At 38.4% G+C, this 25,669-nt stretch overlaps 3 protein-coding genes across 3 annotated transcripts in view; 1 reads left to right on the top strand and 2 right to left on the bottom strand.

Annotated features, from left to right (window-relative positions):
• LOC129439944 (connector enhancer of kinase suppressor of ras 2) overlaps nt 1-16,322 on the bottom strand; it is a 45,543-nt gene extending 29,221 nt beyond the window's left edge. The window contains exon 1 of the mRNA XM_055198886.2: nt 15,662-16,322. Within this exon, the coding sequence (XP_055054861.2) occupies nt 15,662-15,725 (64 nt within the window). The 5' untranslated portion in view covers nt 15,726-16,322. The remainder of the gene's footprint in view (nt 1-15,661) is intronic.
• Nucleotides 16,323-17,191: 869 nt separating this feature from the next.
• Nucleotides 17,192-21,211, bottom strand: LOC129439945 (uncharacterized). The gene is made up of 3 exons (XM_055198887.2): nt 20,962-21,211; nt 20,275-20,443; nt 17,192-19,403 (listed from the first exon to the last, which is right to left on the bottom strand). Exons 2-3 carry the CDS (start codon nt 20,432-20,434, stop codon nt 18,745-18,747), a joined length of 819 nt encoding a protein of 272 aa, XP_055054862.2. The 5' UTR covers nt 20,435-20,443; nt 20,962-21,211; the 3' UTR covers nt 17,192-18,744.
• A 633-nt stretch (nt 21,212-21,844) lies between these two features.
• hmgn7 (high mobility group nucleosomal binding domain 7) lies at nt 21,845-24,622 on the top strand. The gene is made up of 6 exons (XM_055198888.1): nt 21,845-22,007; nt 22,827-22,853; nt 22,962-22,991; nt 23,271-23,318; nt 23,456-23,563; nt 23,766-24,622. The coding sequence occupies exons 1-6, from the start codon at nt 21,993-21,995 to the stop codon at nt 23,823-23,825; spliced, it is 288 nt and encodes a 95-aa protein (XP_055054863.1). The 5' UTR covers nt 21,845-21,992; the 3' UTR covers nt 23,826-24,622.
• Nucleotides 24,623-25,669: the final 1,047 nt, after the last annotated feature.

Raw genomic sequence — 25,669 nt, 5'->3', positions numbered from 1 at the left:
GGTACAGTAATCATCCACAAACACACACACACGCAGTACAGTATTGTTTCCTAATCACAGACCAGTACGTTGCAACAAAGTTGACCAAGCCACAGAAAATACCGGATTGAGCATCATGTCTGCGCAAAGTCAGCTCAAATACAGCACAAAATTTCGCGCAGTATCACGCAGACTTTCAAACAGCAAACAGGGAAAACAATAAAAGTCATATGACTTACATAGCATCCAGCTAATGTTAGCCAACTCCGTTTGCCATAAGTGCTGGAAAAGCATAAGCTCGTCCGCGATCACGTCTTGCTGCTGCTCAATCTGGTCCAAGCTCCTTAATCCTTTATTTATTCTCCAAATAAAATTATATTTTCTGTCATCTCAAGATATTTCACTTGCTTTCACCGATCAGCTCTGTAGCTATCAGTTAACACACCTCTCTGAGGTGATCCAATCACATGAGGTCAAAGACATGAAAAACAATATTGATTCGCTTATGACATAAGTGGGAGGGTTTGGGGCGCACAGTCCTGCCCCCCAGGGCGGATCCCAAAGCAGCCAATTAGACCTCAGCCTCAGGTCACATGTTTTTACCCTTTTTTATTGACCTACATAGACACTGGTTTGGGGTGCGCCCCAGACACACAAACATGACACACACACAAGAAACTCAGTTTTGATTTTTTTTTTTAAATAAATGATAACATGACTAACAGTGAAATAGTACAACTAAATGATTTTATTTTGTATATATTTAACTTTTTTGTAAAATGTTAAAGTTGCCTTCTTCTCTGGCCAACTTTAGGAGGACGGTGCCCCAGCGCCCCCTATTGACCAGCTGCCACTGTTCAAATTCCCTTCACAAACAACGAGTACACAGGAAATGTTTCTCGCAGTCAAACATGACTTCATAGTAAACAACCATGACGGACAACGTGCATAAAGAAATTGCATTAATACTGTGGACTGCTTTTTACATCTCTGATGTCCATCTCACTTTGAAATGTGCCTGCTGCGCCATGACTGCGGTTGTTATGGTTTCATCCTTCATCAGCTCGCTTTCTGATCAAGTATTTTTTCTTTTCACGTCACAATCTACAGCGTGTGTGTGCGTTTGTCCTTGGGGTTCCCCACACACAACAGGATTACTGATCTTAAATATTAAACATGTTGAATATTTACGATTTGCAATTGGCGCACATCCATGCTTCCGAACAGATACAATCAGTCTTAACACATCACGCACCACAGAAAAATCTGATAAGATAATCGATTTAACCTCGAAGACGACAGAGAGTAAGACTTTACCAAGAATTGTCGTAAGGGGCAAAATCGGACCAAATTCGGCCGATTATGTATATGTGTGTGGCGGCCTTACACTCTCAGAAAGGATGTGTTAATTTTTACCCATCTTTTTGTGTTATGCTTTTAACACATTATGTGTAATTTTCTGTTGATTTTGTGTTAAATTAAAACACAAGTTGGGTTAAAAGCTTAACACAAAATGTGTGTTTCAATAATAACAGAGATCTGGGTGGATTCTGGGACAACGCATTTAGTGTGTTGTCCCAGAATCAACACTAATGTTTTGTTTTTAACACATCTGTTCTAAGAGTATAATATGCAATGCAAAATTGGGGTAATTGACACCAATTTGTTTGTGCCAATCATATTTTGCTTTAGCCATTTATGACCTTTCCCCTAAAAAGAAAACTGTTTAATGGTTTTTAAATGACTTTAAACGTTAAGCTTATTCGGGGTGTGCATGTAAACCCAATAAATGCTTACTTCCCTGCTGAAAAAAAACAGCATCAAACCAGCATGGACCAGCATGGGAATTATGCTGGTCTATGCTGGTTTAGCTGGTGGTCACCAGCATACCAGCACCAAAACACAACATATGCTGGTATGACCAGCATGGTATGCTGGTGCTAATGCTGGTTTAGCTGGTGTTAATGCTGGTGCAGGTTTAGCTGGTGTTCACTAGCAAACCAGCACCAAAACACAACATATGCTGGTCTTGCTGGTATGCTGTTTCTTTTCAGCAGGGTTTGTGATCCAGATAAACTGATTCATTATAACGATATGTTTAAAAGTAAGTTCACAAATTAAACATGGCTACTCTTCTCATGAATTTTCATTACCATGCAGAGGAGAGTGATTGTCAGGATTTAAAACTTTATGCCGCCCACACAAAGCTATTGTAAAAGTGAGGCCAGGACAGTTTTCAATAATTTATCTTTTTTGTTTTAAGAAAGTAATACGGATTTGGAAAGATATGGGTAGGAATAAAAATAATGATATATGAGGAAAAATAATGAAAGAATTTTCCTTTTGAGTGAAAATCCATTTAAATATAAATACACAAACATATTGTAAACACTTCTGGCTAAAGCTTTTTCTGAAACCACTTAGCTATTACAAACATGTATCTGAGAAAGAGAGATGGACACCTTCATTGCTTAAGACACACACACGCACACACACAGAGATCTCCTGACTAATGTTGGCCGCACAACACAGACTCTTCAGATGGCACATTCTGAACTTGCCGAAACACACAGGCTGAAGTGTCTTTCATAAACGGATCTGTTGTATCAAATGCACACACAAAAGCTCTTTTTAACCTGTCTGTTATTTTACAACGTGCGTGTAGGATGTCTTTCAGCTAAACAGACTCTCTCGTGCACATTCTGTCCAATCTCCCGTTCTCCTCTAGCTATACGGGCTGCATGGCAACCGTTGCTTAGAGACGGGGAGGTAAGCCTGCACAAGGAATGATAAAGGCCTCCATTTCCTACAGTCCTACACACGCACGTCGTCTATAGGCCTATACGAGAGGAATACACATACACTGAAAGAATATAAACGCTTCGCCTCATCTGCCATTGGTCACATGAGGAGTCCCACCCAAGCTTACGTCATCGTTTAAGCCAGTGCTGCCGGCTCGGCATCTGGGATCCAGTGTTCTGACAGGGCAACAAGGCCACAATGTTTGCGCTTTTGGAAGAAAGCCCATGAATGCAGAGTTAAGCAAAAACTTGCGTGACAACATCACATTTGTGTCGTAAATGTTAAAGCCCCCATGAAATTAAAATTCAACTTTTTTCCTTTTAGTTTAAATACGTTAGAAGGGGTTAAATTGGGATTTGTTATGTGGGGTCAAGGGGTAACGTTTAAAGGGGTCATATTATGATTTTTTTAAGATGTAATATAAATCATTGGTGTCCCCAGAGTGCGTATGTAAAGTTTTAACTCAAAATACTCCACAGATAATTTATTACAGCATGTAAAAATTGCAAATTTGTAGGCCTGAGCAAAATTGTGCCGTTTTGGGTGTGTCGTTTAAAATGCAAATGAGCAGATAAAATGTAAACACTGATCACAATGTTTGTTTGTTGTAATTGAAACTCAATTGTGCTGTCAATTATTTTTTCTCTCTCTCTTTCTCTCTGCACTAAATGGCAGTGCTGTGGTTGGTTATTCCAGATAAAGGGGGCGGTATTATTGTAATTCGCCTTGCTACCTACCTCCCAACCCTGCTGAAAAAACAGCATCAAACCAGCATGGGAATAATGCTGGTCTATGCTGGTTTAGCTGGTGGTCACCAGCATACCAGCAACAAAACACAACATGAGATGCTGGTGCTAATGCTGGTTTGGTGCTGGTTGGTGCAAATGCTCGCGCTGATGCTGGTTTGATGCTGGTTAAGCTGGTGTTCACTAACAAACCAGCACCAAAACACAACATATGCTGGTCTTGCTGGTATGCTGTTTTTTTCAGCAGGGAAAACAGGCGAAATCTGAACTACCTAATTTTTCACATGCTTGCAGAAAATGGCTTACTCAAACAAAGTTACTGGGTTAATCTTTTTCACATTTTCTAGGTTGATAAAGCACTGGGGACCCAATTATTACAATTAAACATGGAAAAAGTCAGATTTTCACGCTAATATGACCCCTTTAACTGATGACAGCAAAGCCACTGGTGTGTTTCAGTGACATGCTGGACCTCTGATAGGATTTGATAAATTTGGCTTTGAAGCTGTGCCAGAGCTTGACCCAAAGTATTATAAAAAAAGAGCATCTGAATTTGCATTTAATGATATCTGACACCCTATATGCAATTGTTGCACATGTCATCATACACAATTGATCAAACTTTTAGAAAAGAATCATACAACCTCATTTATAGGCATAAGATATCCCAAGAGACTCAATTTACAAGAAAAGGTACAACATCAGCAACACTTCATATAAATTAGCCATAGAGTTCAGCACGAAGGGTGTCTAAATTTAGCCATCCCTCACCTCTGTCCCGTTTTTCCAGCATCCTTTCTCCACCCCATCAACTCACTCTCAGCTAGTACATCTATCCCAGTTAAAAAGGGGGAGTACTTTGGGTTAACTTGTAAAAAATATATATAAAAACTACAAAAATGTAAGAGATAATAGCATACGGTCAGAAAAATGGTAAAAAGTAGCTCTCACTGGGGCAGTACATTTTAAAATGGTCCTTGTGTGTACTATTTAGGTACAGATGTGTATACATTTGGTACCAAGATGTACCTTTGTGGTATCAATATGTACCTTTAAGGTACTAATATGCACTCCTTGGTACCAATATCTTAAGGTGCAAAGGTGTACTTTTTAAAAAGTACCACCCAGTAACCGCTAGGGACCATTTTTTTTACCCTTTTTCTGACAGTGTACAGAATAATAAAATGTAAAAGAGACAATTGTACAAAATAATCAAAATACAGGCAATAATTGTGCAGAGTAATAAATCATAATATACAATATACACAGTAATATAACATAGATGTCTACCCCTGCAGCGGAACAACTCTGACCAATGCAGCACACAACGCACCACTGTCAATCCCACAATCCACCTTGAGAGGGTGGTGCTCTCTTTTGAAAGAAAACGGGAGAAAGCATTTTAATATGCTCAAAATAACAGTTTTGATTGTGTCACTATTCCCCAGATGGCTGTTAACCACAAATCGTTAAGTGTAAGTCACACATCTTTAACTCTTTCGGTTTAAGGTCCAATGTGTGAAATCTGCGCTTATGCTTTAGCCCAGGCATCTGATCCAAGAACAGCTGACAAAGGAAAAAATATATTGGGTTCCTCCCACTGAGAGAGGTGAGTCATGGTGAGGAAACCCCTTCAGAAAATGATCAAACACACACTGAAAAAAACCCACATCTAACCATTTTAAAGGCAGCTGCTTCGGTACTCAAAACATCATTAATTTGACTCGGTCTTTGAATCACACAGTGATTGATGGATAAGATTATAAGATTTACCACTGTCATTTAAAGGGATACTTCATCCAAAAATGAAAATTCGGTCATCATTTATTCACTCTCATGTTGTCACAAACCTGTATACATTTCTTTGTTCTGACAAACACGAAGGAAGATATTTTTAGGAATGTTTGTAACCAAACCGATCCTGAGTCCCATTCACTTCCATAGTAGGAAAAGAGAATACTAGGGAAGTCAATGGGGCTCATGAACGCTTTGGTTACAAACATTCCTCCAAATATCTTTTTTTTGTGTATATCAGAACAAAGAAATGTATACAGGTTTGTAACAACATAAAAAGTATGTAAATTATGAGAATTTTCTAATTATAGGTGAACTATGACTTTAATCTACTAGCCGTTGGAGACTCTTTGATCATCACAGTAATGCTCTCTCACAAATGTGTCTTTTCCCCTTTTGTTTGGTGAAACAACAAAAATCTAACACAATCTCACTGTTGAAATGTCAAAATCATGCACATTGTCATCATACAGTAGATATGATGAAAATTCGTTTTGTGTAATTCTTGGGGTCAGTTTTTACTGCTCAAAAATCAAAAACTCAATTTGATCTATGTTAAAACATTGATAACCACTAAAAAAATAATTTGACCATGGCCTTGATCATTCATTCTTTCATTTACATGCTCAGGACTGCTTTTTACGACGTTATAATGTCGTAGAAACCAATCAGTTTCTTGCATAAACCAATTGGTTAGCTCTGTTTGACCTTAAAGGGGTGGTTCAATGGTATTTCATGCATTCTGACTTATTAACACAGTTATAGAGTTGTTTCCTCAGGCTAAACGTAGGCAAAGTGTCAAAAAAGCAGTTGGGCGTGTTACAGAATATTTCTGTGCCGAATGCACTTCGCCAGGGTTCGTACAAGTTTCGGAAAGTTTTTTCGATTACGGGGTTTCAGGGGTTTCTATACGTATCACTTATTTATATGGACACTTCCCCGTGAAAACCCTGCCAACCTGTCAATCAGCGGTAGACGCTAGAACTTGCAAACATCAAGCGACACAGCTTTGTTTAATTTCAAAACTCAACAATGGCACGAAAGAAGAAGTGTGTTTTTGGATGTAAGGAGAATAAAGTCAGCCTTATGAAAACAATATAGTTTATTATTTTCCGGGGTAGCAGCAGAGTTTTGCGTGTGTGTTTGATGCACTGAATTTCATTGAAAAGTCCCAACCGGGTCATGAATTGCATGTAGTAAGTAAGACCGCTGTCTGATGTTGAAAATTGGCGCGTGTATATTATATAAATGACACGAACATGTAGTAAATCATAAGTTAAACAGTTGTATAGTGTTGCACTACTAATACTCGCTCCTCCCGCGGTAGTAACTCCTCCTTCTTCATTTTTTCCTAGATTCGGTAAAGCGAATCTGTCTTTTATAAATCTGATTAAACTAAAGACTCTTCGGAGATATAAAGGAATGGAATGGACTGCATTTATATAGCGCTTTCATAGACCAATGGCCATCCAAAGCACTTTAAAATTTTTGCCTCACATTCACCCATTCACTCACACATTCGTACATCGATGGTGGTGTCAGCCATGCAAGGTGCCATCCAGCTCATCGGGAGCAGCTGGGATTAGGTGTCTTGCTCAAGGACACCTCGACACTTGGTCAGGTGGAGCCAGGGATTGAACCACCAACCTTCCGATTAGTAGACAAACTACAAAGCATGTAATACTACTACTCTATAGGTAATCCAGATTAACAACAGAAATGCAGAAACAGCGTGTGTTATGTGATATATCGTCAGGAGCTCCATGTGTTCATTTTGTGCCAGTATCTGCTTTTTGACTTTAAAAACCTGGCACCTGACTTATATTTTATGAATCGTCATGGTCCACAATTTCAGCAAAAACATTGTGAATGGTATAAAGTATAAAATGCTGCAATGGACAAACATATCCAGAAGTGTTGTGAAGTACTTGCCAACCTTTGTACAATGCACAGTAGCTAGGGTGGCCATTCGTGCCAGTTCAGCCGGACACGACCCGAACAGGATTCTCTGGAAGTCGCGTTGCTCGACTGCATAAGCCATCGAGGTTCCCACATTTCAGTTAAAATACATTAGAAAAGACATACAATCATTGTAGTTTCATTCTTACCTTGAAATGTAACGGTTGATTTTCTGAAATTTAACCCAAAATATTAAACCTTGATGACGTATGCGGTCGAGCAATGCGACTTCCGGAGAACGCACCTGGGCTGCATTTAGCGCTGACAAAACGTTGCAGAACGTTTATTAAACACAAACGGTGATGTGTTGAACACCCTGTTGTTATGACGCAAGAGTTGCAACTACCGTAGCTGAGAGGCCATTTTTGTGTTCTTTTTTTAAATGTTTCTGAAGCCTGATGAAATCGTTATAAATGTGTGTTTAATACTGTAAAATTAGGTATGTTGCTAAAATTTTCAAAATGGTTAAATGTTAAAACTAGTTGTTCAGATAGAAAGAGCTTGAAAAAGCTTTTAAATGAGACCAAGATGATATTTATGGGTTCAAGAATAACAAAATACTGGCCATTTGAAACTCGAAAATCATCACTTTATTTTGTCCCATGTTTTCCATTAAAATTCAAGAAAATGTGTGACCGAATCGTGAAAAGTATGAAGTTTTTTGCTATTTGCATATTGCATTTTTAAGATATTGACCTGAATCGTTCAGGATAAGCTGTTTGCCATATCCTCTACATATTCTACTTCTGAAAAGTCATATATATAAAAAAACAAACTACTAATTACACCAAATAACACACTTTATTCAGTCTTTATACAGACATCTACTACATGGCTATACGGCTGCTTCACATTCTTTGTCCATTCAAGCAGATTTTGGTGGAGGTAAAACTCCCATGGTCGACGTTCAAATGTATTAAAATTGCGTCCACTTGTAGTTTAGCAATTAAGCTAAATGTCTTTACAATTTCAAGAATGTCTTTACTCAACTTCAGCAAAAACAAAGACGATTTTACAAACAACAGACTTTAGCGAGCTCGCACGGCCAGTAGTTAAACATGAAAGGAACTGGCATGAAAGGAACTGGCACGAATCGCCACCCTAACAGTAGCTGGAGAAACTTGGAAAATGGTCAGTCAATGTCAGGTTTAATTATTGGTCGGAAATATGTGACCCTGGACCACAAAACCAGTCGCAAGGGTTGACATAGACCTCATTTGTGACTGAAAGCTGAATAAATAGATTTCCATTGATTTGTTTTTTAGGATATATGACAATATTTGGCCAAGATACAACTATTTGAAAATCTGGAATTTTGAGGGTCCAAAAAAAAATCAAATATTGAGAAAATTGCCTTTAAAGTTGTTCATATAATGTTATTAGCAACACATGTTACTAATGATAAATCAATTTTTAATATTTACAGTAGAAAATATCTACATTGAACATGATCTTTACTTAATATCCTAATGGTTTTTAGCATAAAAGAAATCAATAATTTTGACCCATACAATGTATTGTTGGCTATTGCTACATTGCTACCTGTGCAACTTATGACTGGTTTTGTGGTCCAGTGTCACATATGTGGTTCTCGTCCAGATCCGGTCGTGATGCGCCAGGTGCCCCCACGCAATACGTCATCACGTCAAGAGGTCACAGAAGATGAACGCGAAACTCCGCCCCAGTGTTTACAAGTGTGTTGAAAAAGGACCGATCCTACATTGTTGTATGTCAACTGATACTAATTAATGTCTTTGTGTCAGTTTATTGTTTAAAATGGTCCGCAAATGTGCGTTTTATATATGTAACACGTGCCCTCCCTACGTCACTACGCATTTACGTTAGGTCGCGCTGGACCAGATCTAGACGAAAAGTTGTGGTTTAAAAGAGCATATTTTTTATTTTTCTTGTCAAAAATGACAATCGTTTTGCTAGATAAGACCCTTATGCCTCGTTTGGGATTGTTTATAGTCCTTTGAAACTCCGTTAAAAAAAAACTGTTACGTGTTGAGTTAAGTGTTAATTGTTGGTGTTTATTAAAGTCCATTAAAATGAGAAATATCCTGCGATGTTTTCCTCAAAAAACATAATTTCTTCTCGACTGAGCGAAGAGGGACATCGGCATTTTGGATGACGTGGTGGTGAGTAAATTGTGTGGATTTTTCTTTTAAGAAAATGGAATATTCCTTCAAGGGAGTGTCTTGCGTGTATTTTGTGAACGTTAGCGTCTCTTTTATCGTAAATGGTTTTGACGTGTGTGCAGCAGGCACTTGTTTTGACAGAACACGTGATGCACATGGTTCACATGACGCAACAAACACATTTTGAAAACGCAGGAAACAGACATGACCCTCCGAACACTTATTTTGAATTAGCAACCCTCGGCAGTCACGAGCCGCCACTGATGGCTATATAACATGACAGCATTAAAGAGACTTATATAAGTGGTTATTTTATTGCTTATGTGTGCCATGTGAACATTTCCTTAAATCATCTTTGCTATCTAAACATTTAAAATCTCTATAGAAATTGGTGCGTAGATGATAGTAGTATTTATGTACTGCGTGATTTCAGTAAAGTTGGTTTTTGCTTTATGCATGTGGGTGACTGATCATTTAAAATAATGAAAGACTGCAGCTTTCTTTTTTAAAGTTAAAATCTGACCTTGAGCACATCATGAATTGCTTAAACGTTCAGCTCTGGTAAGGTGTGGGAGAGCTGAGCACTTTCTCTTGCAGTGCACTCAATTTGTTTTTGGTTTATTAAATGAAGGTCTTTATCAAATCAGTCTTTTCCATTGCCTGAATCAACACAGAAAAGTATGTTTAAACTAAATTTATAGTATAAACTGGCCTGACCTCTGAGGTTTCAGTCTTCACATTGGCAACTGTAAGGATTTGGACCTTTTTGTGATATTTTACTATATTATCACGTGATTTTCACTATGCAATCATGTGAAATTTACTTTGTGATATTTCTTTCCAGAGTGACGCAATTTGTGTTGAAACAAAAGATGTGGATGGGACATTTTAAAGTGCAAGTTCCAATTTAATGTCCTCTATGGCAAGAATGATATATTCGAAATACAAACTAGTGTACTGTTCACAGCACTCTTTATATTTTTTGTTTCACTGTTATTGCAGTACATATAAGACATTAAACATTTCCAACAACAGTATGGTACTTTGTTGACACATGATCACATGTATATACTTCCGAGAAAAGGATTATTATATTTGAAGAGCTCAAATGCAAAACCCCCTATGTCTGACATGTTTTCTTGTAAATGAGCATTTTTGATCAATCAACTCCATTATTTTACCTTTTAAATTTTGTTCTCACGCTAAAATAACAACCATCTCCACACCACTAGTAGGCGCAAACGTTATCTCTATCGGCGTCTCCAACAGTCCGCCGTTTTCAAAGATGATGGATAAAGCAGTTGAGTGCAATATCAAACAAGTTGCAAAAGTTTTCAAAGGCCGAAGGGGTCTAAAGTATGGGAGTACTTGAGATTAGCTGGTAATAAAAGGCTGGTTTGTAAACACTGTTAGGTTTCGTTACCATATCACAGCAGTACCAGCTTGATGCATGAACACCTGAAGAGAAAACATACTAGGGCTATTCAGGATGAAATCGTAAGGTTTTTTTTGTAAATGAACTCATCCTTTTAGGCAGAACTTTTAAAATCTGCTGTTCTTTTAAAAGAAAAGGGTCATGAGAGCTGGAATTGATTGATTGTTTCAATTCATCTGTGCCTGCCCAGCAGGCATATGACCGACCTTCAACGTTGAAATATGGTTGAAATAATGTCAGTTCTTATTTCGACATTGAAACAACGTTGATACAACAGTTAATGCTAAACACTTGCAAAAGGTTAATAAAATGCCTTAAAATCAACATTCAAATTTGATTGAAATTATGTCAGTTTTTTGTTCAACGTTGATTCAATTTGCAAAATCAAAAGGTAATTTAACGTTGATTGAAATAAGGTTGAAATGCCTGCTGGGTGCGTTTGATTATGTTCAGGCTTAATGTATCATACCGTAACTCTTCACAAGACTTTGATTACAACTGTCATCAGCATTGTAAATCCTTCAAAGTCATTTTTTAATGTATGTAGATTTATTACATTGTATTATTACCTATGCATTACATTATCTGCGTGCATTCACACACGGTAAAGATCCAATAAGCACACGCAACGTATTTAAAGTCCTACACTTGGTAGGTCTTTCTAGAGCAGTGGTTCCCAATCTTTTTCAGCGTGCGGCCCCCCTTGTGTACGGTGCATCCTTCGCGGCCCCCCAAAGTAAATTTGTGACAAAAACTGTTCTCAACATTTTAATAAAAAAAAAAACATTCAATTATACAAAAAGTAGTGCTTTTGGTTAGTAGCCTTATTTTTTTAGGTTTCATTACATAGAATTCATGATAAATTAATGTATTTCATAAAATGTCATAAAACTGGGGCCCCACTGGCACCATCTCGTGGCCCCCAGTTTGAAAACCACTGTTCTAGAGCATCTGAAGTTTGCTAATTTTTCTCTCGAGAAACCACGCGCGTGCATTTGTGTTTATGACAAGATCATAAGGAGGGCGTGTGATGCACTGTTTTGTCATGCTGGTGAATGATCTCAGCTTCAGCACTTATAGTGATGAGTTCACTGATCTCTGCTTTAGTGCAGTTTGCCGAAATTTCTCATCGTAATGGTTGATCTGCGTTTAAATCCCTGTTTCAAAGAGCTGAACCATAACTTCTGTTTGCGACGACATGTGCGTCCTCACTACGGCACGCCCCTTACGCCATTGTTTGGCCTCTTGTTCACACAAACAAATCTAAAAACAAATGGTGCTAATAGCACTAAAAGTGTTTCACTGGCTTGTAATTATAGGAGAACCATTTTAAGTGCCATATAGCACCTATGTAGTACCTGTGTAGAACCATATTGTGCTATGTAGAACCATATCTGGTGCTATAGTGGTGCTATATTACCCCCAGATGTTTCTTTATAGGTGCTTTATAGGTGCTGTATAGCATTACGAGCTTTTAGTGCTATTTAGCACCAATTTTTTAGAGTGTATATTTAACACTAATGCTAGGGTGTGCTTTCGCACTTTCGGTGACACGAGTTCAATTCCCGGCTCGTGGTCATTTGCCGGTCCCATTCCCCTCTCTTCTCCCTGTACTTTCCTGTCCTCTTCACTATCACTGTTTAAATAAAGACAAAAATGGCCAAAAAAATTTTTTTTACTTAAGTAAAAGTAAAAAAAATTTACTAGATGTTTAATGTACTTACATTTTAAATATAAACCAAAAACCTGAAATTATGAAATGTAGTGGAGTAAAAATTATGATAATATGCTTTGGAATGAATGTTTCCCAAAGAAAAACACTATAAATATGAATACATGAAAATGTACTTTTATGTAGAAAGTAAAAATACTTAAGTACTAAACACCTCTGCAAACATGCCTTACTAAAAATTACTTGTGTGCATTTTGAGGCGAAACAAAGGGCAGTGGTGTATTTTAAGATGTGTCAGTGCAAGTTGTTTTCAGTTTGGACAGCTCTTACATATATTTTAGTCTAGGACTAGTCTAATCCATGCCCAGGAAACCTCCCCTGAATGTTTGTTGATTTTTTGGTGGTAAATTATTTGTTTAGAATAATCGATAGATTGGTAAGTGGCAGCTCTAGTATTTAACAGTGGCGGCCGGTGACTTCTTTTTTCAAGGGCGCACAATGTTGAGTTCGTCACAACATGTATGTAGCCCATCAAGTGTCAAAATATGTGTTTGCAGCGTCAAGTGAACCTATGTGCATCACGTGTCTTGTCAAAATAAGTGCCTGCTGCAGACGCGTCTAAAGGGTTTATGATAAAAGCGACGTAATGCACATGGTTTACATGACGCAACAAACACATATTTTAAAAACATGTGCAACACACATGACACTCCAAACACATATTTTGAATGTACGCCCCTTGGAAGGCAGTCACGAGCCGCCACTGGTATTTAATGAACGTCGCTGCCATTCTCTGAACGAGGGGCAATAGTATGGTAGTACGCGCTAAAGACTTAATCTGAACTACTGACCAAGGCAATATAATATTCATATTGTATTTGTAGAAGCTTCCTTACCAAAGAGACTAACAATAAAGAACACACAATAAAGATGTATTGCATTTGATTACCTCCACGTGCACCAAAAAGACTCGCATATTAAAACAAAATCTCAAAGTGACAATAAAACCGCATACCAATACAACTGCAGAATACAAACAAGTTTAATAGGTTTGCAAATGAAACCGATATATCTCTTGTAAGGTTTTATTGGAGGAAGCAGGTGAGCCAGTGGTTTATGGAGTGTGGGCTCATTTTGATAACAGAGAATAGTGAAGATATATGCTGTGATAAGTAAACGGGGAAGAGCAATAGAACCAATGGACTCTTGAAGATTCATAGCAGTAACACAAATTTCAAGCAGTACATGCGTTGTCAATGTTATCTGGAACATTCAAATAATACAATATTAACAAAACTGACCCAGTAATAAATGCAACTCTTTGCCATAATCTCACCATCCACTAAGACACAGTGCCAAATGCATAGCTAAAGTCTTAACAGTTATCACAAGCCCCAAACTTTATCATGCCCCAAGCTGCATTATGATTTTTCAAATTTAAGCTATAAAGGTCAAAAGTGGTTAGAGCCGTTTTATATTACAAGTTGACTGTAATGTTAGAGGTAGCAGGTTATACAGAGATCATCAGTGCATGCATATCTCTGCACCAGGTCAAGCTTTTGTCATTCTGCCAATAAGCAAAACAAACATATCACAGAACAATATTAAACAAAACATATCACAAAAAAATGCAATGGCAGCTGGCCCAACACAGCAAACAATAAGTAAATATGTAGTAACCAATAAATTAAAACATTGCTTGTTTAGAACCTCTAAGACAATCAGATGCTGAGGCTGAAAATAACAAGAGTCAGTCCCAGCAGACTGACCCGTGGATCAGGTGCACCGAGGACTTCCATGTCAGCAATAATTCTGAAAATGATCCACATGCAGCTGCTTTACAGTTCGGTCATTATTCAAAACGAGGTACAGAGTTTCTGAAAATGGAAACCATCCTGCACAACTGGCCGTGAAACCTAGTTCTACAAAACACAGAACTGGTTCGCTGGTTAGATAGCTTTTTGCATTTCAAAAGATAAAAAACAATGTACCAATCATAGCAATGAGAGAGATCATGCAATATAGGCAAAACTACGGGCTTTAGCAGTTTAAAGAAAATGAATGGACACAGAATGGGTTTTTTGCGGTGTGTAATGTCCCTTATGATGGTTTAGAATAAGCAAAATGGCTGTTTTGGACATAAGGATCAAAACCATTATTGTTCTTTCCTTGTACACTTGTTCGTTATCAAGTGGTAAAGACCTGACCTTTAAATTGTTCATTGGGTAGATATTATGAGAAGGTGAATGTCAGGTGCACTAATGCCCTTAAACTTCACTTTACATTAGCTCTGATTTTGTTGGTATTTTGGTGCTGTGTCTCTCCACCACAGCTGCCTCATTGTGCTCTACTTATAGTGGCAACTGTCTAACATCGATCAGCGTGTCTCTATGTGTCATCATCTCTACAGAAAAGCGTGCCATTAATGGAAAGGGGTTTGACATCAGACACAGATTGTCAATTTCTCTTTCACTGTGCCATGCCCCTGAGCTCCAACTGCGTGACTTTAACTGTCTGCAAGCGGCATTCGTCCCATATTCCTTCTTCCATGTATACATGGGGTGGGGGGAACAGCCGAGGCTCAGCTGGTTTGCACACATACCGTCATACCTCTTCTGGTGCCGAGGTTACGCGCATCCGCACCGCAGCACAGAGAAACAGGGACAGCGCACAGCGCGCAACGGCCTGGTTCTGTCCATGGTGCTAGTTTTCATTCGTTCCCTTGAGCTGAAAGCTCTCTCTCTCTCTTATTCACACTTTATCTCTGTGTGCGCGAGAGTGTAAGTGTGTGTTGAGGTATTGCACGAAAAGCAATGTCGTTCTTCGTGTCATTACAATGCTTTTTTACTCATCTACTTGCAAAACACGCGCGCGCGCGCGCACAGGCACACATCACGCATCCCTAGACCACACGCACACCCCCTCTTGCGCGACGCGCGTGTTGCTCTGTGCGGATCAAACACACCATGGTGCGCCGAACAGAGTCGCAAAATGGCACACCAGCGCGATCAATACCTCACTGCACGCGAGAGTCTCATCAGTCTAGATCGCGCATGCAACGCGTATCCCTGGCTATATATGTCATACTGAGAAAACGCGAAGCGATGAGGGTATTAATCGTACAAATTTTTACCTTTCATCCAGTCCAGCACCTGCTTTGGAGACCATTTGCTGATGGGTTCCATGACCAGCGCCATGGCTGGTGCGCGTTGATTTCCCGGTTGACTTCTGTGTGGAGCGCGCGGACCATCCGAACCCCGTGGAATCGAACCGTTAGATCACGGGTGCACATGTGATTCCGTTGCATGGACGTCGACGCGCGCGCGGTAGGAGCATAGCCGTTGGATACATCCTCGCGAAGGACTGCGACGATGAGAGATCCACGCGCGCGACTCTACCCCGCCCCCCTCAAACTCTCTCTCTCTTTCTCGATCAGCCTCTCTCACTTTCTCGCTCTCCAGAGCGTGCACCTGCTTCTTCAGTCTACCGAGCAGAGATGCAGAAAAAAATGTGTCTATCGCACCCCCTCCCTTTCACACTCGCAACGCTGCAGTATCACATGGGTCAGCGGTTCCGTGAGCGTGGGGACTGTTCGGTGACACTACCGATAAAAACCAAGCAGCTCCACTGGGTGCAATACTGAGCGCGAGAAACACACGAGTGTTGGCAAACGGCTACTCGATATGCGTATTTGTATGCGTAACGGTCTCTTTCTAGGTTGGACCACTTCTGCGCGATCTCGCTCTCCGGTCCGCGCCTGGAAAAAATTGCGCGCCCGCTCGCTTACGTCACCGCAGCCCAATACACTCGTATAGGAAAGTCGGAGTGTGCGACTTCTGAACCAATAGCTGCGCAGCGGAGTGAGGTAACCGTAACCAACCAAGCCAGGGAAACCGGGTCACCCGATAAAATAGACAGAGAACAGAGTATGTCCTGTTAAAATGACTGGAGAGACCCAGAAAAACAAAACAGACAGAGAGCTTTAGTCATGTATGTGTTTAACATTCCCGTGCCACTACGGACATCAAATATTGTAAAGATCAAGATTAAATGGCATTCTGGCATGGTAAATGTCCTGGACTTGTGTAAAGAGAGAGAGAGAGAGAGAGAGAGAGAGAGAGAGGAGGGGGGATAGAGTCCATCTGCCTCATGGTGCCAGGCTAAAGAGCCTGTTTAGATGCCCACAGAGCAACTACAAGAGTGTGAAGTAGCCATGTTGGCACAGATCTCTCTCTCTCTCTCTCTCTCTCTCTCTCTCTCTCTCTCTCTCTCTCTCTCTCTCTCTCTCTCTCTCTGTCTCTCTCACACACACACACACACACACACACACACACACACACACACACACACACACACACACACACACACACACACACACACACACAAACACACAAAGAAATAAAAATACACACATACACACGCGTTTACAGTTACAGTTAACACTCAGTTAATCCTGTTGATGATGCTATGAGTTTGGTTTCTGTGTACTAGTGCCAGGGTATCAGCGTGCGCACAGGCACGCTCAGACATACACACATTCATTATTTCTCATGGGCCATTACCTGTCACATAAGTACCTCCCTTAACATGACGTCAGAGAGACGTCAAACTGAGTATGTCAGCAAAATTGATGACAAATGCATATAGAATTTAGTTTATACGTTGCTTTATTAATATTTCGTGGTTCATTTTACGTATAGCATATAATATGATATGTATTTTATTTGTAAAGAAGTATGAACAAATTAAGTCTTAAGACAATGACATGAGCAATATGACATAACCCTTCGTGGTGGTGACATTGGGCGCCGTTCCGAAAGCTCCCATCAGAGGGCGCCCTAACGATTTTTCTATTCCTCAGTGTAATGTATCAATAAGAACAACAGGTGGCGATGTAACACAAAATATTGACTAATTTGACAGTAAAAGATTATCAGGTTAAATAAACAATTCTTTTAATCACAATTATCTATAAATTATCCTAATATAAATTAATTCATTATGGCATCATGTAAAAAACAGGACATGTTGACGTTTCAAAAGTCAATACATGGAAAATGAAAGCTGTATACAGCAGCAGGTCTGATTGGTTAGTTAGAAGGAAGTGATAACGTTTATTAACGTTGTTACATAATCTTCACATGACTGCTTGTTTTTGGTTCCTTTTCTCTTAAATATACGTTGTGCTAATAATGATGAATAAAATTTACTATGAAAAAAAGGAGGAGAGGTTAATGAGTAAAGTCAATTTCAACATTTGTAATGTTGAAATATTGTCAGAATTTTTTTGTTATATCCAGTCAGTTACATGTTGTAATTTATGAGGTTTGTAAAATTTTTTCTTACAAGTGTCAAAGTCTGCTTGGTGACACCTGCTATAGCTGCTGGCATTTGGTGGCTATCTGTTTTTATATTTGCTATTATTATAATACAAATCTGTAGTAAACAAATAAGTTTCTCTTCTTCTCTTTCTCTACTGCATTTCACTTCTGCTGTAGCTTGTGTACTAATCTTGCATATATTATAAACTTGGCATTGCGTAGGACAAATACTGTTGGCACTTGGCAAATTGCTTGTGATGTTCCTCATTTGTAAGTTGCTAGATGAACAAATGTAAATGTGAAAGTGTAATAATTGTTTTTATTATATACATTATATATTATTATAATATTTTATAAAAAAAATAATATATATATATTTTGTAATGTTTTAAGCAATTTTAGCTTACTCGATGTTTGTGGCTATCATTTTAAAACTATTTTTATTTGTTCATCCTCTAAATGCCTTTAATAATAAAAAATTACTTTTTGGCATGGGTCAAAATTATTATTTGTGGTAATACAGTTTATGCCACAAATGTTATAAATAGTGCCTAATTCATATTAAATGATAAGCATATTTTCAATAAAACTAAAATATAATATTCAACAAAAAATAAATTGAGGAAAAAATTGTCACAATTTTGGACACTCAAAAGGTCCTATTATTTACTCTACCATTTAGATGCAGATATGTATACATTTGGTACCAGAATGTACCGTTGAGATAATAATATGGACTCTTTAGGTGCAAATGTGTCTTTAAGGGTACCGCAGCTAGGGACCCTTTTTTGACAATTCTTTCCTTAATTACCATTATTGATTCCCTGTAAATAAATCCAAATATTGTATTGTGAGGACAGGAAGTGATGATGTCATGATGAGTGTGTGTATGTGTTTATGCAGGTGGCTCGTCGGCTTCTGAAATTCGCAGCACAGGTGAGCTGAAGTGGGATGTGGCTGGAGCCGAACAGGTGCTCCAGTATCGCACAACATTATTGGATGAGGAATTCAGCTGCTCTTCTTGATTGGCTCTTTGTTCCTTCTGTACATTCAGGCTGGTGGGCGCCATTGTTGGCATGACATCAGTGCCAAGCAATGAAGATCCACAGCATGCCATGTTTTGCATGTGCTGACAAAACACCTCCAGCATTTGGACTTCCAGATAACCATTTAACATGGAGTTGGTCAGCCTTCTCTCCCAGCTAGGGCCTTGACCATTCTCCATGACAAGATAGTCCTCATCCTGCTGGGTTCCTGTCTTTGCCTGTTGACTTTGATCCAAAGAAGGTTCCAGAGAGCTCAGGTCCTGAGACTGTAGCAGTGGACCGTCGCCCTGTGAGCTAAGCAGGCCTGGGTTATGAGGACTCCAATGCTCCAGCCGGTCGCCTGCGAGTCTGAGGTCCGGATAATCCTTATAAAAGCTGGGGCAGCACCAGGAGCAATACAACGTCATGCCCAAGTGATCTTCACCACTACAGCTGAGAATGGACACAGCATTGCTGGGTGCAGAGGCCCGGCAAGGCCCCAGCTTTTCAAGGCCTTCAGGCCTGCCAGCTGACAGGATGAGAAAATGTGTCATGAACCTAAATAACCAACCTCATAACCTCATCTCATTTAAGCATAACTGCAAAAACAGTGAGTGAATTTAATGCATTTTGGTCATCATTTAAAGGTGCAGTGTGTAATTTTTAGAAGGACATCTTGACAGAAATGCAAAATAATATACAAAACCATATTATCAGGGGTGTATAAAGACCTATTTATAATGAACCGTTATGTTTTTATTACCTTAGAATGAGTCGTTTTATCTATATACACAGAGGGTCCCCTTACGTGGAAGTCGCCATTTTGTGCCGCTATGTTTCTACAGAAGCCATTAACGCACAAACTTTTTTTACTAAGTTGTCTCCGTCAATTACATGTTTTTCCGGTGGCGGCTACCATAGCTTATGCGTTTCAAAAGTGACCTCACCACTGTATGCCGCTAAAATTTACACACTGCACCTTTAAATAAAGAAGTACTAATAATACTATGAATATTACAACAACATCTCATTCACTAGTCTTATATGTTGTTTAGTCATTGTTACATTACAAATAAAACATTACGCAGTAACTTTGTCTAATTTTTGCATTATTACACTTAAAACCTAAAATGTATACTATACTCTGTAAGGCTATATTGTTCTCTACCGAATTTAAGACTTGCACTAATGTGACTTTTCTCACCAGTATCACACTCCCTTCCTGAACTTAATGTTTTTTACATACACAGTATGACAGTAAGGACTGGGTACACGATTGAGATATTGCACCTCTATTCAAATAAAACATAAAAAATAAACAGATTCGGTTGTAACTAGTCAGATCATTTCATATGTAAATGAAACTTAACCTTTAAACCAATAATTCTGTGGTTTCTCACCTCTTACTGTTCGTGATGTCAAAGGTGATCTGACAGCGCCGTTGGCCATACAAGCTTCAGGGCGGTTCGTAGGGTTGCGTGAGTGTGCCTCAGTGCGTCCACCATGATTTTTGGCATCTTCTTTGCTGTTTAGAACATGAAGGAAAGCTTCTCCGAGCATGGTAGCCACCTATACACAGAAACAGCCCTCGGTGAATATGCTTTGTACTACAGAAATGGTTTCAAATTGAATCAAGTACAAGAAAATAATATAACCAAGCATAAAAAATAAGGTTTAATAGTGTAAATTTAAGCAGATGATAGTAAAATCAACCTGATAATAATAAAACGTAACAGTTTATGCAATGTATATCATACTGAATAACTAAATAATTTAGCACACCCAAAACACACACATTCTCAGTGGCTGCGCTTCCTTCCTTTATACAGTAAAACTAAAATTAGATTTAATGTCACCCTGATAACAAGCAGGAGTGTTTTAACAGAAGCTACAAATTAAAAGCAAATTATTAAATTATTTATTATCACTCCAATTTCACTATAAACCCTATATCATAATCTGTTTGTATATCACATGATATTAATTTTTTCAATTTTAACAACTAGATGTAATCAGTTATTAATATAATAAATGCATTGTCAGTTTTTAATGCTATAAGAAAGAAAGAAAGAAAGAAAGATCTTTACCTCTTTTAGAGGAGTGGGTTGCCTCCTTTTTATGGTAAAAAAAACGTATTTCTCCCGAGTAACAGTAAAGTCCTGTATAATGTACGGTAGTAACGCTCAACCTTTAGTTATTATTTTCTCTCTCTCTCTCTCTCTCTCTCTCTCTTTCTCTCTCTCTCTATCTATCTATCTATCTATCTATCTTACTATCTATCTCTTTCTAGCTACTCCAAGCATTAGTCGTGCAGGTCTTAACTGTCTATAACTGTTAACTAAGGAAGTTACTAAAGAAGTTATATCCCCCCCTCCCACACACACACACACACACACACACACACACACACACACACACACACACACACACACACACACACAAACACTGACACAGATTAGGCCTGGGCTTAAATAAAGCAGAAGTGAGAATGTGTTTTTTCATCTCTTTTCTATTACAGGCTTTTCTATTACATTAAATTTGCATTCATCATGTTTTCATATAAGAGCTCATTATAAAGGCAAGGACACCTATTTGTCCACCTGCTTCAAAAATCCTGTCAGTGTTCGGCCTCCTTTACAGATGCAAAAATAATGGCCCTGCAACACACACAGGAGTTATAAATGAGGATCTGTGCTCCTGTAAACGAGAACTATTCATCACCTATCACATTTGAACACACACTGGCTACAATACATAGTGACACACTGCATCATCTTGGGATAACTATTAGGCTGCTTGGAGGGAAAAAATTACAGGAAGGTTTCACTGGATTTCCACCTCCTTTTTGCGCTAAGGATTTCGCGCGTAAAAGCACAGCGGAGGTAAGAATCTGTCTCTTCTGTGGCTGATCCATACACCCGCGGATTGGTCAAAAAGCCCATCGATCACAGTATAGCCACGCCCCCACCCTCCCATTCAACCACTGGCTCTAATGTATCCCTGTGTTTACTACAGAATTAGTGCATAGCGGACGACAGTCTCCTGAACTGTGAACTCCGAATCACAAAAGATCACCTGTTAGTTTTGCATAAAAGAAGAAAAATATCTCACACTCAACATGCCCAAGAGAAAGGTATGTAGAAAAGCCGAGCGCGGCATACGGCTACACTTTTGCCCTTACTAATCAGTCGCGAAATTGGGAAGCCCTCGAGACAACGTTTTTTTAATAAAAATCCAGGCGACTTCCTTAGGATTAGTTGGTATGTTTAAAAACGTTGTTAATTTTGCGATTTTTCCACGCCGAATCGCGGTGTTTTTGTCGACGGCACCGCGTTCAGCAGGAGGGTTTTACTTGAGCAGTGCTGTGTTGAAGCTCGGCTTGATCTCATGCCCGTGCAGCCGCAGCCATGCTGCCCTCTCTCTCTCTCCATCTCCAACACAGCCCGACGCGAAAACCGACGATTATAAGCTCGATCGTGGCTCAATCGCCGTCGAATAGGGATTAAAAAATAGGGGGATAACTCTAATTTTATAAATGGTAGTGATTTGAAGAAAAGTCGGTCACGTTTGTTAACAATTTTAATGCATTTTCTTTGTTCGCCGTGGAAGAGGGGTGTCATAACGCCTGCTTGCCGGTAGGTGGCAACGCAGAGGTGGGATAATCGCGCCCCTCCTCCTTATTGAAATATGTGTATCCCTGTCGTGGAATACCTCCGTAAAAATATTAAGTAAAAGAAACCAGGTTCTCTCACTGTCTAATAAACTGTTCAGCCCAACTTTTAAGGTTAAATGAACTTTAATAAATCATAATGAAAAGAAAATAAACCCGATCTTATGGCTCTACCAACGTGCTGTACAGCACAACCCATCTCAGTCTCTACAAGTTTTTATTTTCTGATTTATATGAATATAATTGTAGACTAACTTTTAACATTTGTTTGGTTTTGTTTAGGGAACTGATGGTGAAGTCAAGGAGGAGGTAAGAAAATATATATACTATTATCTGAAAGCTATCACAAATACATTGCTGTGTATATGTCCCTTTCCCACATACATGTTTGTATTAACATGTTTTCTTTCCTTGTAGCCTCAGAGAAGGTCTGCTAGATTATCAGCGGTATGTCTTTATTAAAAGTCTTATTATTTAGTTTTTAAAAAGTAAGTTTAGAAGTCTTCAGAAACCTTAAAGTATGAAGAAACTTACCCATTTACCAACATATTTGATTATTGATAGTTGAGAATGTGTTCCTAATTTAGTCCGAACACTGAACTCAGATAAGCAGCGTAAAAAAGAAAATTAAACTCCACTAAGTCCACCAAAGTTAGTTATGATGTTTTAACTCAAAAACAGGTTTAAGAAGTTGTATATGAACTACTTTGTCTTCTTTTCCTTCAGAAACCAACACCTCCAAAACCTGAACCTAAACCCAAAAAGACTCCCAAGGTATGAATAATAATTACATTTTTATAAATGCACATCGTAAATCACACAATAAATGTAATGTCTGTCTCCATTATTCAATACATCTCATGTATTTCTCTGTATTTATTATTGTCTTGCTCTGCTTTTCTCTCTGACAGAAAGAGAAGGAGGTGAATGATAAAAAGGAGGACAAGAAAGCAAAGGCAAAGGCTGATCAATCCAAGGAGGAGAACCAATCAGAAAATGGGGAGACTAAGACCAATGAGGTATTTAATACATCCAGTCTGTACCTCATTTCAGTTTTCAACCATCTTTTAGATATGCATACATAAACATGTAATAACTACATCAAAAACAAATTTCACAAATCTTTTAGAAGAAAGACATTGATGACCAAAACGAAAGAAAACTTTTAAAAAGTCGGTCAAGTGAAGAAAGCTTCTGATTGGTTTGTTGCTTTATTATGAGGTTGAAAAAACTCCAGAAGAGGCAGCAGAGGCTGAGAAGGACGACCCGAAGACAGAGTAGCACCATGCCTGATCATCTATCCGTCCGTCTATTTCTTCCCCTTTTATCCCCCTTTCTCTTTTCTTCTCTTCCCAGTTTCCCTCTCCAGCTCTCTCAATAACCTCCTCTCTGCCCATCACCACCAGAGGAATATTTTTATCAGCAAATTTGTAAATACTGGTTCAGGTTTTTAGCACAAAAAACAAAGCTGACTAATGAGTCTTGTGTTCGGCCGCGGCTGTATCGGGTGTCTACAACACGAGAGGTGTGATAAAGGCGGCATCCTTTGTTTTATTGTTTTTATTTTTTGTTTTTCAAGCAGATGGTCTGTAGCTTGGTTTTGGAGTGGGAGGTGGGTGTTGGGTGGTGCTATGGTCTGCTCTCAGTATGTATGTCTGTTAGTGCTCGTGGTGTTGTTTTTTGAGTCTGTGGCGTTTCTGTACGGGGTTTGTTTTCTTTTTTTTTCTTTTAAACATAATGGATTGTCTTTAAGAATGAGGAATGAATCAAACAAATGCAAAAGAAAAAATGTAAAAAAGTACTACATTTTAAGGATCAGCATTAGATTGTGGTTCCTGGCTTTTTAAGAATCTTAACAACTTTACAATGTGTTGCAACAGTCAAATGGGACTTTGTTTGGAAGCCAAAAAAAAAAACTTGTGTTGTAAAGAACCTTTTTGAAATTATAGGATTTAAAGAAAAAAATTAAGCGTTTTTTGGAGTTTTTTTAACACTGAAAATTCATCTGTGAAAAAGTGTCCCCTATAATGCTCTCAGTCTCACTCAATAAAAATCCATCATTGGAGTTTTCCTCAAAATGCCTTCTGTGGTCTTTCACTAATTCAGTAGCTTTTTTAGTTACATTTGTGTGATTAAAAAGTACAATTTAAAATATTAAATCATGTTTTGGGAAGGAATACACCAAAAATGTCTACACAATATTGCTGTTTATGTTTGATGGCAGATCCTATGTCAGTTCTGTGGACATCACATATTTTTGCAACAGATTTTCTTGTTTCGTGCAGCATTTAAATCCTGTCAATTGATCCTAATCATTCAGTGTTCCTCATTTGTAAAACAAATATTCCCTAAATGCAAATATCAGATTAGTTACACCAAAAACTGTGTCAATATAGGTTTTTTCTTGTGTGGCAATTTTTGTAAAGATCGCAAACATTGCAACTTGGTTCTGCTCCTCTTTCTCAAGATAAGCCATCCTATAGATTCCTAAGGGGTTAAAGGTCCTGTTCAAATTGGCAATAATAGAAAAAGATTCATCTGGAGCATTTCTGTTCATAGATCAAGGACTATAATCTAAAACAGGACAATATTGTCTGAGAGCAGAAAATACTCTGTCAACTTTATGAATTTAGTTTGTTTGAAAAGAAAAAACAGACACTGTGCATTATAAAATACATCAATTGCATCTTTAAATGAGGTTTTATGTCTTTTAAACAAAGAAATCAGTTTGAATGGTATAGTTTGAATATACTGGTTGGTCTCTGCATTTAAACTGCACATGAATGTATGTTGATGAATGAGTTCATGCCTCCATCACCTCTTGAGTCTGAATCATCCAAGGCAACAGACTGACAACCTATTAATATGCTGTTGAGGCATGCTGTTTTGCAGAAACATAGTACAAACTGCCTGGATATTTACAACAGTTTTATTGCTTTTTGTCATTTTACATTTTTTGCATTTTTATTTAAGTAATTTATTGTAAAATCAGACGTTTGATGAGCAATATATTGTGAATTCAATTATACAACATAAAAATGAATTTGTTTGCAGAGGAAAACTTGAATGAATGTTAAATAATTGTATCAATGCAACATCTTACATAACACAAGGTAGAAGTGTTT

Source organism: Misgurnus anguillicaudatus, chromosome 22, assembly GCF_027580225.2.
Source record: "Misgurnus anguillicaudatus chromosome 22, ASM2758022v2, whole genome shotgun sequence".
Classification (NCBI taxonomy): domain Eukaryota; kingdom Metazoa; phylum Chordata; class Actinopteri; order Cypriniformes; family Cobitidae; genus Misgurnus; species Misgurnus anguillicaudatus.
The sequence above is the reverse complement of the archived record's forward strand: the minus strand, read 5'-3'. Positions and strand labels throughout refer to the sequence as shown.

Bases quoted from the DNA above. Each gene is read 5' to 3' on its own strand.
- LOC129439945 (XM_055198887.2), bottom strand. From the start codon at position 20,434: ATGCTCGGAGAAGCTTTCCTTCATGTTCTAAACAGCAAAGAAGATGCC. The intron at 19,404-20,274 runs GTGAGAAACCAC...TCATCCTGTCAG, and splicing joins GACATCACGAACAGTAAGAG to CTGGCAGGCCTGAAGGCCTT.
- hmgn7 (XM_055198888.1), top strand. The intron at 22,854-22,961 runs GTAAGAAAATAT...CTTTCCTTGTAG, and splicing joins ATGGTGAAGTCAAGGAGGAG to CCTCAGAGAAGGTCTGCTAG. The intron at 23,319-23,455 runs GTATGAATAATA...TCTCTCTGACAG, and splicing joins AACCCAAAAAGACTCCCAAG to AAAGAGAAGGAGGTGAATGA.